The sequence below is a fragment of the Montipora capricornis genome, chromosome 3, assembly GCF_036669925.1.
Source record: "Montipora capricornis isolate CH-2021 chromosome 3, ASM3666992v2, whole genome shotgun sequence".
NCBI lineage: Eukaryota > Metazoa > Cnidaria > Anthozoa > Scleractinia > Acroporidae > Montipora > Montipora capricornis.
In genome coordinates, this window is record NC_090885.1 from 36,838,925 (window position 1) to 36,853,924 (window position 15,000).

General features: G+C 40.9%; 1 protein-coding gene across 3 annotated transcripts in view; it reads right to left on the minus strand.

The window, feature by feature from the left end:
* The window catches only part of LOC138043020 (uncharacterized), an 89,909-nt gene that overhangs the window by 9,394 nt on the left and 65,515 nt on the right, over window positions 1–15,000 (minus strand). For all 3 annotated transcript variants that reach the window (XM_068889122.1, XM_068889123.1, XM_068889121.1), the window contains exons 2-7: window positions 12,113–13,339; window positions 5,120–5,400; window positions 4,943–5,035; window positions 2,252–2,371; window positions 984–1,128; window positions 479–611 (exon numbers count right to left, since the gene is read on the minus strand). In XM_068889122.1, coding sequence (XP_068745223.1) covers window positions 479–611; window positions 984–1,128; window positions 2,252–2,371; window positions 4,943–5,035; window positions 5,120–5,400; window positions 12,113–13,339 — 1,999 coding nt within the window. The remainder of the gene's footprint in view (window positions 1–478; window positions 612–983; window positions 1,129–2,251; window positions 2,372–4,942; window positions 5,036–5,119; window positions 5,401–12,112; window positions 13,340–15,000) is intronic.

A 15,000-nucleotide genomic window follows, 5' to 3' on the forward strand; every position in this document is an offset into this window, starting at 1 on the left:
AACGCATGCTCACGTCAAGCCGCAAAATTCAATATGGCGTAGTTTATCTGGATGAGAGAGAGACTGGTGTCTAGTTCTTAGTTCCTCCCAATCAAATTTCGCGAGACTGTTGGTCAGGCTTTTGTTGGCGCAATGTTGGCGCAATGTTTGCGCAATGTTGAAACCGTTTGAACGGCCTCCGCACAACTTTGTTTTTGCTTCCAACACTTGTCCAACATCTTATCAACTTTTGTTGAACGAATGTTGGTCAAATGTTGAAACCTTTTAAACGGTCCTTTAGAGCTAAAGGGACACTTCGTGTTGAATGCTAAAATTGGGTGTGCATCTAATTAGGTGAATTTCTGGACATAAGTGGCAGTGTTTAGCTTGCATTTTCTATATCTGGAGTTCAAAACAGCGACAATATTCTTCTAATTTAAAGACGGCTAAAACTACAAACGAACTACAAACAATGAAACGCTTGTCAAGTAGTACATACCTTGAAAATGGATCTTGTTTAACGAACACCAGAGATCTATCTACAAATAGGGACGAGTCAGCCACAATGTTTGCGCAGGCGACACGATGTTGTTGCATATGTTTCTCGTGCACTGTTATTCCACGACCGACAACTAAACAAAACCAAGAGAATATGTGGTAAGAGGTTGAATCCCCAATATTCTATTTCGATGAAAATTAGTTGAAATTAGAGGTGTGCATGTCGTACTTAATATGAAGGATTAGGGATCTTAGGGATCTGGTGCAACCGGACTCCAGCGCATTCAAATACAGCCAGCACCAACCCATGTAAGATGACGATGTTTTTCAGTTCAATCGGTGTCATCATCGAAACTGAGCCAAACGCCAGCTAAATGTGAATAGAGACGCGTCTCAACATGCAAGCTACCACGGCTCCAGTTCGAAGAACGCAAAAGGAAAAGCGAACTGATCCTTAATTTCAATAGCTAAGCTCAAAACGTAGTCAGCTGTTTTTTTAACATTACCTGAGTTTCTACCAAACAGTGGAAGGTTCACATCATTGTAAAACTGGCGACCACCGCCCACCTTAAAAGGGGCGTGCTTTTGGGTCAGGTCTCCTATTTCACAACGCAGCATGTTGGTCGGACTGCATGCCGAAGAATAAGTTCCCTAAAGGAAATGAACCAGTGACGTGTAAAGGAAAGAAAGACGGACGCAAATGCAGACTTAAGAATTATAATCTCAAAAGTGAAACAAAAGAGCTAAAACCCTTCTTCAATGCGATGCATAAATTTTCACGTGACACACGATATTCCTGTTGTGATGTACGTTTCTAGTCAAGTCTTCTTGGGAAAATGGAAACATTATTCTTGGCTGCTTTCGAGTCCACTTCTGTTTCATGAATTTGAGTTGAACAGTTTGTGTAAATAGTGAATTGCAAATTTTATGGCATTTACTGCGTACGCTACAATTTACTTCCTTTGAGGGTAGCTGCAAGACTAAGTACTTCAGCGAAAGCGGCAGTTTGAAGGGAGTGCAAAAAACAAACAAATCCAGCAGAAAATAAGCGAACTGTCCAAAGTACAGCCGATCCAAATGAGAGTGCTTGGGATAGATTAAATCAGTTCAAAGTAGAGCATCTTACTGTATACTGTCGGGTAAACTCAGGTCAGTGACGAATGCAAGGAAACTGTGTCTAAAGAAAAAGCTCTGTTATGAAGCACATTGCATCCCAGAAACATATTATATCATAGACAGTTATTGCGAAAAGCAAAAAAAAAAAGAGCACTGAAAAAAGTAATATTTACTCATACGTATTTTGACCAAATTCATTTAGCAACGCTGGTTACAACGCAAAATTGCACAAATATGCTTTGAAATCTTACTTTTGTTGTACAGATTGTATGTTTTTGCTTGAGACCAAATAAAAGATTGAGAGCCAAAATTTCGTTGGTGTTTTTTTTCATCAACTTTTGATCAACTTTCGTTACAAAAAGGGACATTACACTTTTTGTGGAGCAACTTTTGAGAAACGTTTTGAGAGATTTCGGGCAACTTTATGGGAAATCTCGAGCGAGGCGTGGAAAGCCCTAGAGTCCAAGCAGGAAGTCAAGCTTATGGTCAAGCAGTTCCCCGCGAAATCCATGGACACGCTCTTATAAATTTTCAGAAATGCTGATTGAGTTGAATTTGCATTTCAAGTGTACTCATAGAGTCCGCGTGGAAATCTTATCATCGTGCATTATCATTGTTATCAGGCGCAGAATTTATTCACATTTTTACCGTGTCCTACCTCGCCGTACACTCCAAAAGGATTAAAGTCTTCCTGCAAACTCCTACATCTCTCTTTGAGATCGGGAGCTGTTGCATCATCCCCGACAGGATCAAGATGTATATCCCACTTGTGGCTTTCCTGAGATAAGAGGAAGGAGCGAAATTTTACAGACAGACATGCCAGTGCAAGGACCGTTAAAGAAGACAAGGTAACGGGCAATGATAAAAGAAAATCAATGTACCTGATTTCTAAACTAAAAATACAACAAGCCTGAAATTTCATGAGCTTGTTATACTTTTTTTCTTACCTGTGATAAGTAATGTTACTTTCGAACACGAACTGATAGGCTATCCGTTCATGTTCGTAAGTGACATGTTTTCCTAGACGTAGCATCCGCATTGAAAGCGATGTAATGTCAGTATGTTTTATAAGTAGTACATATTTAAAGGGAAAGCACGGCCTAGTAAAAGTTTCCTTGAATCCAAAGTTTTTTACCTGTCTTGTCATACTTGACCACTCATTTTGGCTTAATGTGTTTAAATAGCCAACAACAGCGCTACAAAAAGAGGCTTTTTAAAATTGATATCCACCATCTTGTGTATACAAACGAGGATATGACGTGGCAATAGTCATTGATTTATGTAAACAAGAAAAACACAGGCGAGGAGAGCGATCATTTTGCTCTTTTTTTATATATTAGTGTTATTATGTTAACTATTTATCTATGTATTTATATCTGATATTTAATTTAATTTAATATACTTATTTGTGTATATTAGTATTTTAACTATTTTTAGGTGTATTTTTTATATGATTTTTAACTTAATTTTTTTCTCTTCTGGGTACGAAAGTGTTGAGAAGAAAAAAGCAGAAGTATTAAAAAAGAAGTATTAAGTTTGAGGATAACCACTACATAAGTCGACATTCAGGTCTCCGTAGTTTTTCGAACAGTCAACGTTCTTCCTGTCTCCATGAAACTGTTTTTTTCGCTTCACGTATCAACGAGTAAAAATGGCTAGCGCCCTGGAGACCATCAGAGATAAAATAGGGAAATCTTAGTGTTTGATCAAAAATACCACTTACAAAAAAAAAAAAAAAAAAAAAACGGGAGGCAATCTTCAGCTCTTATGGTAAGTTAAGATTTATTCCACATTTTCAATTCGGAGATGAGACAAAGCAAACGAAAACGTCAGTTGAGTTTATTAACATCTCCTATTTTGCGTGCATTGTGACCTGATACAGCCCTAAAGATAAAGATTTTAACAGACTCGACGGATACGATACAATAAATACCTCTTACTAACCGAGTTCGAGGTCCGTACTGTAAGTTACGGACCGAATTTTTTCCCGTTGATTTACGGCCCCAGCGCGATGCGCGCGGGCCATAAATCAACGGAAAAAAACGAGGATCCGTAACTTACAGTACAGACCGAGAAAACGAGGTTAGTAAGATATTTATTATATCTCTGAGGTTAACCGGCGCGCGGGCAAGGAAACTAGTCAAAGTGAAGCGGAAGCGTCAACTGCCACAAAGAATGCCGTGCCAAAATCCCAAAAACTAAATCTTCTTGGCTGTTAAGTTTGAAATAGTTGCTTGCAAAATTCAAACAGTTTTCAGTACAAGTTTATGCAACAGAAATGACATGAAAAACTCGCTAGATGATGTTTTGTCGAAATTTTAAATTTAGCGGGCTGTACAGCGGGCCGTACTGTAGAATACGGCCCGCTAATTTAGCCAATTACAGCGCGCGTACTATCTGAGAGATATAATAAAGTAAGTTATGATTGAATCCACATTTTCAATTCGGAGATGAGACAAAGCAAACGAAAACGTCAGTTGAGAATATTAACATATCCTATTTTGCGTGCATTGTGACATGTCGGCCTCAACAGTTGATAAGAACGTCGTCTAAGGCCCCGTCCACACATATCCGGATATTTTGAATGCGAATTTTTTTCTTTCTGGATGCGCCTTCTGTCCACACGTATCCCGCGATTTCACTGGCGAATCCGCAACTTTTTGAATACGCTCTCCAGAGTGGATATTTTTTAATCCACTATGAATCCGGAACCGTGTGGACGCTAAATCCGGAAATCTTTTTATCTGGGTGACGTAACAAGATCGAGCCCAATTCCTTTCCGTGAAATCAATTCTCTCAAGAATTGCGCTTCGTGGCGCACGCTCTGGAGTTTCCTCGAGGAGTCCTAAGTACCAGAGTGAATCCGGATACGTTTTGGATACGTGTGGACGGGCAAATTCCATTTGAATACGGTACAAGCGGATGCGAATATTTTTGGATCCGGAAAGAAAAAGTTACGGATTTAAAAATATCGGGTTACGTGTGGACGGAGCCTTAGTCTTTTAAGCAAATATGAAGACTGAAGCTTGTTGGTTGCTTGTACCACGGCTCACGGTTTCGCTGGTCAAAACCTCAAGTGTAGTACTTTACGTAAAACGAAAAAAAACCACTCATGGATCATGCGCCCTCGGGCAACAGCACGTTTTTTACGTAGTAAAACCCAGTTTTTGGTGGCGTTGCCTGCAGCTCCCAAATATGAACTGTATGAAGAAGATGCAGTTCACCCTTTTCGCATTTGCTTGCCACTTCGAAAAGAGAACCCCTGGATTCTTTTGCCCTGGATGTTGAAACTGGCAATTAGTAAGAGAGAGCTAATTCCAGAAAGACAAATCAGGATCGATTGACTTACTGATGACGGGGTTTTCGGATCCACGTACATGACCTCGATGAAGATTGAGCTTTCTGGGGCAGCGACATTGGCCTCGGTAGAAAGGTATTGACTCTGCATGAATTAACGAATAAAGATTCTCTTTAAAAACAACTTGAGCCATCATGGTGATGATAAAAGTCTTTCAAAACAACTCACCATGACAATCATGCCCTTCAGGGTTGGTCCAGTAAAGTTCGCGGAGGCTTTCATGACAAAGTAAGTATTGGGATCAAGTTCTGGCTTGAGGTTGCTACAAACCCATCGTTTATTTTTCTCCTTTATTTTATGCTTATGCAATACAACGGACCGACCTTGGATGCTGTTTGGACCAAACAGAGGCAGATTATAATCGATGTGCTTCTTTTCATAACTTGTCAAGTTCAGGAAAGAGCCATATTTTCCACTCAAGTCGCCCACTTCATATTCATCAAGTGTTCCTGTAATTTAGTTTGGCACAGCATTAGCGTGATCAACGTTTTCAAAAAAGTCTTCACTTTTAATGATTGATTCAATAGGGACCTTTCAATCTACGACAAAGACGTCAATAAAGTTGCTAGTTATAGTAATTCTTTAACTTCCACAAATGGAACCGAAATATCAAGAATCTAAGGGTGCTTTCCTTTTGTCAGAACTGGCCGGCTACGACCCTTCAGCTTGCAAAGGAAATGGAACAATTTGAAGGAACATTAGCCCTTTTCACGGTTAGTTTTCTCATTTGCATTACAATATAATCTAGCATGTATGTGAGGCAATTTCGGGCTATTTTGTAGTTTTAACCCGAAATTGCCTCGCATCCTCGTTAGATTACATTGTAATGCAAACAGGAAAAACTAACCGTGAAAAGGGCTATTGCGTGATAATCCTTCGAATTCTTCTGGAGGAGTATATATCATCCTCAAAGTTTGCTTGAAAGCATTGTAGAGGTAGCCCTTCCAAAAGCCCGGTGAGGCCCTGTCAGTTCTGTCAAATGAAAAGCGATGATGATGATGATGATGATGATGATGATGATGATGATAATAATAATAATAAAGGAACTGGAAAATATTTTTGAAACAAACGATTTGTGCAAACAGGTTGTTGCGGAGACGCAGAAGACAATTTTAATGGACAGTGAGCCGATAACCCGAAAAGTGTTATCAGGATCGGACTTGTCGAGAGTGACATCGAGTAAAATTCATGATAAAAACGACGTTGTGAAAGGGGGCAACAAAACTCTTGGTGGTCCCTCAGTTATGACTACATATTGATTTTAATACAGTTCTGTTTCGTAGACCAACAAACGTTGATCCACTCTTCAGTTAATCTCCATACACACTGAAGCATCGTTAAGGCTTACATCACTTATCAACATAATCACGCGACATTGTCCGTTATCGCGAGAGAAGCGCATTTGAAAATTCAAAAATTCAAAAAATACATGCACGCGCTTATTATTGGCCGTTCGATTACAATTCAATTGTATTTAAGAGTATAATTTCTACGGTGTCTGAAAGTTGAAACCAGTTCGTTGCGCTTGTTCAGCGTCGCCATTTTGGGGATTCGTTATAATAAAATATTTCTCTTCGATACATAAATTACATCGTTTACTGAGGTTTGAATACGCTCTGTATATAATAATAATATAATATAATATAATATAATATGTCTTCTGTATCGAAAAGAATACAATGTCGCGTGATTATGTTGATAAGTGATGTAAGCCTTAACGATGCTTCAGTGTGTATGGAGATTAACTGAAGAGTGGATCAACATTTGTTGGTCTACGAAACAGAACTGTATTAAAATCCATATGTACCCATATTGAGTAGACTACATGCTGATATTACCGCTCCTTAACTGTAGAGCACTCTTCTGGAGTCCACTCTTAATGGACAGTGAGACAATAACCCGAAAAGTGTTATCAGGACACTGGGGTTGAACAGGTTGGTGCCTTAGCCTACCACGGGAATATGGACGCTCCCGCCCACCAGAGTCTTGGGTGGCACCTTTGGAAAGTGCCAACAACCCAAAAGCCACCCGTGTTAGGGTTACAACAACCTCATTTGATTAGAGAATGTCATATATTGAATTTCACGCTAACGACGTCTACGGGACTGAAGCTTCTAGTGAGGTGTCGCGTCCGGCAGGTGTACTGTGGATCAGCAACGCAGGCCCGGTCGTCATTCTGCTACTGCTGAACAAAGACAGTAGAGATTAGGATGGTCAAAGGAGTATAGCAAACGGTTGTTTGAATGTTAGTTACATCAGGAGTGAACCAGAGAGGCGAGGGTACAGAAAAAGATTGCTAGACCTGTAGAAAGCCCGTAACATCAACAACGAACTAACAGAAGTCACCGAGCAGAGATTGGCTGATCAAGTACGCCAGATTAAAAACAAGAAGTAGCTAGAGACTGTGGAGCAAGAGGAAATAGCCATATGAGTAAGACATGAACACCAGGAGATTGAATGCCACGGATACACCAGACTATGAACATCAGGAGACTGAAACTACGGAGCTTCTTACCACAGATACACCAGGCCATGCAACGACATCTGATACCCAAGAAGAACATCAACGTGAAGAGGACCCCAGAGTTTTCACTGCTGAAGAATTACAAGAAGAGATCAGCCCAGAACTGGATGCCCTTTGCGACAGGATCCTAGAAATTATACAACTAGAACAGAGAATAGGATTACCATCACTGAAGTCATGCGAAAGAACGAAGCTGAAAGCAGAAGTTGGAAAAGTCAATGAAGCCGTCAAAAGGAGTCAGACGGACAACATCACTGAACTGAATTCTTTAATGTACGCAAGTTACTACAGAAAGAATGGGAATGATAAAGGGGACGAAAGGGAGAAGAACTGAAGAGCCATTCTGGAAGAGAAGGATTAAGAGGAATATCGAAACTTGGCGAAAAGACCTGAGCAAGATTGAGGACGTCCGAAGAGGAAACATGAGACTGAAACAAAGAGAGAGGAAAAAGTTGAACAGAAAATATCATCTTGAGGAAAGAGGCACTTTGTATGTCTCAGGCATGTTGAAACAGAAGATCAAGGCAGGTGGAGTTAAGATCAAAAGATACAAGGACAGATGTCAACAGTTCAAACAGAATCACCTGTTTAGAACCAATCAGAAGCTGTTCTACAAACACTAGATGGAAAGGAACAAGGAAAAACAGTGTTACCTGATCCCACAAAAGCAACCACCTTCTGGAGCAAGATATGGTAGGAGGACGTCGGTCACAATGAGACAGAACCTTGGCTAAAGGATGTAGAGGTGGCGTTCAGTACAACAGCGGTGCAAGAAGATATCAGCATCAATGTGGAGGATATCAGAAATGGAGTGAGCAAGATGGCAAACTGGAAGGCAGCCTGCCCCGATCTTGTTCAGGGGTTCTGGTTTAAGAAACGGACAGGATTGCACTCTAGATTGCAAGAATGCTTGCAAGACTGTATATGTCAAAGGAATATACCAGAGTGGATGGTCAGGGGAAGAACAGTTTTGATACAAAAGGACACAGTGAAGGGTGCCCAGGCCAGCAACTACCGTCCTATTGCCTGCCTACCCATGATGTGGGAGCTCTTGACAGGAGTTATACCACCACTTGGAAAGGAAGGGACTGCAGGAAGGGATCCCGAGGAAGTAAAGATCAATTGCTTGTAGACAAGGCAATCCTGAAGAACTGCCGGAGAAGGTTGACAAACTTGTCAATGGCTTAGATAGACTACAAGAAGGCAAATGATATGGTGCCGCATTCATGGATCATGAAATGCCTTGGTTGTGGCTGCCAAGAGTATGATCTCTATAGTCAGCAACAGCATGGTGAACTGAAAGACAGTATTGACATCAGGAGGAATGGCTCTCGGGCAGGTGGACATTAGGAGAGGAATTTTTCAAGGTGACTCCTTGTCACCACTACTGTTTATAGTGATCATGTTACCCTTGACCCTAGTACTACGAAAAATGAGAGCTGGATACAAACTGGCAAAGGACATGAAGCCCATTAGCCACCTACTATTCATGGATGATCTGAAGCTGTACGGAGCAAGCAAAGATCAACTAGGCTCACTTGTTCAAGTAATAAGGATCTTCTCGCAAGACATTAAGATATCGTTTGGGCTAGACAAGTGTGCTGTCCTGGAAATGCGAAGGGGAAGACAAGTTGGCAGTAGCGAAATAGAACTGTACATGTACAGTTGCAGCCGATGCATTGATTGCTTAAAGGGCCACCTTCAACCGACAGGCAATGCGTGCCGTGGAAAAATTTTCATATATGAAAATCCCGTCAAAGTTGAAATTCATCCAATCAGATCTCTACGATAAGCAATGCGAATTTCCATAGCAAAAACACACGATCGAAAAGCCTGACGGTTGAAGGTGGGCCTTTAATATTTTCTTCGTTGAACTTCATTTTGCTTTTTGACTAACTCTCAAGTAAGCGGTTTGCAGAATCGAATATTAAACCTGGATTCTGTAAGGCAGTGCGGCCATTGGTGGAGATAAAATGTAGCTAAAAGCTAATGAAATCTAAACTTGCTTATATTGTAACTTGCGTATAAATTTTCTTATAATCAGCAAGGCGATAAAATGTAACATACAGTTTCTACTCACCTGGTTTCAGGGTTTGCAATAAGGAGGAGGATCGCATATGCATTCACAGTCCAAGTTGAGGAGAAATTGAGAGAAAGTTACGGGAAACTCAACACTGGACAACTTCACGACAACTTCTGGGAAAACTGTAATTTCCCTTAGCGGGATTTGAACCCACGTCCCCCTGATCACTAGCCAGGTGTGATGACCACTACAGTATCAGGACAACCATGCTGGCAACATGGCTGATTGATCACTTAATGTGGCATTTACGTGGGACTCCCTAATGGGCCAGTTTTTCTATGTGATAACGCTGGATCAATATGTGATTCACAGGCGGACAAGGGTAGTTAATGTAAAGAGTCAGTTAAGGGACGGACCATTAGAAAAGTGATAGGGGGCGGGGGGGTGGGGGATTTTCAGCTAGTATGATTTTTTTTTTGCAGGAATTTTTTTTTCAGGTGAAACCCCCTGCACGAATTTTTTTTAGACAAATATTGTTTTTTTTTACAGTGAAATCTTGATTCATTATCTGTGTTTTTGTGAGACTATAGAGTTACGCAAGCAACACATCAAACACCTCTCAGACACACAATTGACTACACAGCAGATAAATTTACTCTCTCGATGTTTGAAATTCATTCCAACACCTGTCATGAAAGAAAACCAGATAAGGCGCTAGCTAATTTCACACTTCAACCAATTTGCCAGAAGGATGTCCCTTCAATACATGACCAAAATACTGAGCAACATCCATTTCACGTGAAATCCAGTTGGATCCCACCGATTCAACGGTCAGTTGCTCTTGAGACTTACTTAGAAGAAGTCAAAATAAAGCTTGCAGAAACTCCACTGGTTAAACCTAAAAATAATCTGCCACCCGGCGAGCAACGAGCTCTCAAGGAGCTTTTTACAACAAAGAAATTATTCTCACAAAAGCAGATAAAGGCACAACAACCGTCGTTATGAACAGAGAAAACAAAATTAATTAGGGACAGGTACAACTGGATGATAGAAAGTAGGGCCTGGAGTAAGGCCCCAAGAATATTTTGAATAGGAATTATTTTTAATAGACACTGGCAAATATTATATAATTATTAAATAAAAGTCACAATTGGACCTTCCTTCTGCATGAATTTTTTTTCTTTACCTTCTTCTTTGCGTGAATTTTTTTTCTTGGCATTTTCCCTTGCATGATTTTCACTTTTCTAATGGTCCGTCCCTAAGTAGATCCCTTGAGCCAACAACGCATCACCCCCAGGAGGATCGCAAATGGATTCACAGTCCAAGTTGAGGAGAAATTGAGAGGAATTAACGGGAAACTCAACACCACACAACTCAAATCCCGCACAGGGCAATTTACAGTTTTCCCCAGAAGTTGTCCAGTGTTGAGTTTCCCGTAACTTTCTCTTAATTTCTCCTCAACTTGGACTGTGAATCCATTTGCGATCCTCCTGGGGGGTGATGCTTTGTTGGCTCAAGGTATCTACTTAACTGACTCTTTACATTAACTTCCCTTGTCTGCCTGTGAATCACATGTTGATTCAGCGTTATCACATAAGGCGCGTTTACACGACAGAGGAAAAATGGAATGGGTCCGATAAAAACTGGAACGGTTTCATTCATTTTTGTACAGAAACAGTGAACTTTTATCCGTTTCGCTACGGGACCATAGGCGCCTTTGGTTTCGCTCTACTTATAATGGTATTGAGCGCTCTTCAACTTGACACCATACTATAAACTTGGTTCTCCTATTTGGTATATATATATATATATACAAGTTAAGAGGGTCTCTCGAGCCAAGAGCGCATCTCTGCCCCCAGGAGGATCACAAATGGATTCACAGTCCAAGCCTCGGCGAAATGTAGTTAATTAATTAATGAAGTTTGAAGGGACCAAGGACGGACAACTCCTGGATGACATTTTCATTGAGAGAAAAACTCTTTATACCTTGGCGCGGGATTTGAACCCACGTCCCCTTGATTACCGGTTGGATGTGATCACCACTACACTATCAGAACAACCATGCTGGCTACATGACCAATCTAGATAGCGAATGGGATGTTACTTGGTTATCCCAGGACATTGTTTTTCTCCAACTAGATGACACTGGATCGACAGGAACGACGATTCACAGGCGGACGAGAGAGAAGGAGACAACTTGTATACAAGTTAAGAGGGTCTCTCGAGCCAACAGCGCATCTCTGCCCACACAGTCCAAGCCTCGGCGAAAATAAACTACGAGTTCATCCCTACAAGCCTGTTTCGTGGTCGCCCACTCATCAGGGGATTTTTTAAATCCCCTGACGAGTGGTCGACCACGAAACAGGCTTGTAGAGATGAACTCGTAGTTTATTTGTTTTTTTCTTCCACAATACATATTTCGCTCTACTTCTATGTATTGAGCACTGTTCTACGAAAATCAAGTCACCCTTTATATATATACAGAAGGATATTGATTGAACATGGGGTTATCTTCCGGGATGGGGCTTGTACTGAGAAGAACCGGCCCGAACATGTTTTCCCGCTCTGGTGGCCCCGCTTTTAAAATGTTCAAGAAGGATTTAAAATACTCTACCTGTTCCTTCCGCGGGACTGGTTTTGATATCGATGTTAAAAGGATTCCAGTGATCTCCAGCGACGAAACCCTGACACGAATCACTTGGGGACAAATTCTTGTACGCTGGGCTCGGATACACATGCACGTGATAGCCATGTGCTTTGCTTTGTATGCCGCTTAGGTATATTTCAGCCAACGTGGGGTCAAAAGGAGACGCTTGAGTAAACTTGAAATATCCAGTCACTCCTTCATTGATTTCAGCCTTGAAAGTAGCTTTCGCCACTTGAGTCATAAGAGTAACAATCTTTGCGCAGGCAATGGGTTTTCCTGGGTTGTTGACTGGAAACAAAACGATTGATTTGCCAATGACTGCATTAGGACCAGTTAGTGGCAAGTTGGAGTCTGTAAATGCCGCCTTAGTACTTGATTGCCTGGTAGATGCTAAGGAAATGGTTATCGTTCCATGTTTCGACGCCAGGTTACCGATGGGACAATTTTCATGCATTTCTTCATTGCAGTTTTCATCTTGACTATTTTCTGGATCGAACAGTTCACCGAGTGTCTTGCAGTAAGTTGTGTTATCAGACGCATCAGTGTCCACCACTCCTTCGTTAATCTGCCACATAAAGTTTTTTCGAGACTCAGCATTATTAACAAAGAAAAGATCCACAAAGATACTGGTATCCGCTATCCCCTCAACTTGCCTCAAGAAGACATAGCCTGCAACTGGAGCTCTAAATATTGCCACTGCTGTCTTCATTGGATGCAAAGGGGCAATCAGTGCGCATGCTTTGGGTGTGACACCACTGTAAAGGACTAGTGTCCTACCCATAATGCTATGTGGTCCTCTGGTTGGAATTACCAAGTTCTGATTTGTATGGTTCCGGTGTGCCGTTCTCGCAGTGATGCCTCCAAGCATCCGGCTCAAATCCCCAACGGCACATCTATGGAATTTGGTGTTACTTTCGTATCGACAATGTGTGTTATAGTCTGCAGCTTTTTTTGCCTTCTTGGGATCAAAAAGGCCTCCTACTGCAATAGCGGAACAGCTCAAAACTGCATTACCATAGTATATCATTGGCAGTTGTTGAATGCTCCATGTCAGGGTTTCGTTGACGCCTAAAAGGTTTACAGAAATTATCGTAGAACCATTGTTTTGTGGTTGAGAGAAAATAACGCTTCCTTTTATTCCACCCATGCTGAAAACTGCCTTTAAATCATCGCTGGAAGAAGACAACGCAATGCCTGAAATAAAAAAGATATAAGTTCAATCTGCTTATGTGCTTCAAAATGTTAAAATTTGCCAAAAATTTAGTGAGAAAAAAAGCTGCAGGAAAATCGCCTTCCCAGCGATCATTTGTGAGCACAAAATTATGCCCGTATTGCTGTTTCACTGGATTGCGAGTGAGCCATGGCATGGTTTCTGTCACTGCGAAAGATAGCCTAACAGTATGAAATGCTCTACTTAAAGAAGCAAATTTTAATAACTTTTTGCAGCAAAGGAAATAATCAAGTTCTTTTACTACCACCCATCCACAGTTTTGTTTCCCCTCCTTCTGATCAAGTGGACATTGCGTGAATCGTTTTCTTGCACTTGATTACAGTCTATTTTACGAGTCGTTAAGGGTTTACGAGCCAAGTTTAAGTACTAGTGCAGCCATTGTTTCTGGGTTATAGTAACACTGTAGTAATTTGATTGTTAAGCGTTGAGTTGGTCCTTAAACGAAGTTTGAATTACACATGGCATTACCTGGCTTTATTCAGGGGAGAAGGTCTTTTCCTCTTGGCGGTTTTTCAACTTTCATTGGAAAATTTAAATAGGGTATCTGTGACATAGATTATTTTTGAACAGAAATGAACTCGCCCGAAACCACCACCACCAACATAATTTATTCACATTAATAGGTAATTCTATTTTTCAATTCAATAAAGTAAAATACAAAGTACATAATACTGATTGAAATGCCTAGTAGCATATAAGTAAAACGCTAGGCTTTCTACACCCTGGGTGCTTCAGGTTTTATTTTTCTTTCGCGAGGAGCGGTTAAATGGCGAAGAGAGAGGCGGCTTCGTGGTTCAGTATCTCAGCTGCGCTTCGCTACTCATAGAGATCACGCCAAAGAAAAAAAACCCTCTGGTACCCAGGGTAGGCTTTCTAATTTAAATACTAGTGCACTATTGGTGAAAAGCCCTGTACAAAAGGTTTATTGACCCGGGAAAACAAAGCTACTCCGTTCCTTCACCATTTGTCAAATATCTTTATCGTGATTAGTCAGCTCGTGCCTGATATTGATGATTCATCATGACGAACACGCGTCAAGCAGACATTAGCATACAAGTAGATTACTTACAATAACCTTTCCTGCCGAAAGTAAAAAGCATAATAAATAATGGCTCTCGAAAAGTGAAGAAGTGAAAAAGTCGACTGATTTTGAAACCTTACATTGTCTCTGTGAATAGTGCGAAAAAAATTAGGCAAAATTTAAAACGCGTTTTGTGCCATTGTATATATCCTTGCGATGTCTTTAATTTAAAGAACTGCCATCAGTATGCTGTTTTATGAAAAGGCTGCATTTATATCTCACGAACGAATCAGATAGTTTGTTTTCCAAAAACTCTGATTAATTAAAAGAAGACACCGTACCCATTGGCGAGGTTAAGTACGCACTCTGCAGAGATATGACACAATTCTGGCATCGAAAACATAGCGTGCGTGCTAGTTCAATCCAAATCCTATTAAATTAAGCGACTATGATGCGTTTCTCCATATACGCACGGCCTTGCGTATACAGCTGTATAACATAACGTGTGCAGCTTCATTTTAGATCCAAAGTTTTCGCCGAGTGTTGCGAGGGAGTTCCCTTGTACTTGACAGTGAAAGAAATAAATGGAAGAATCCAGGGAGG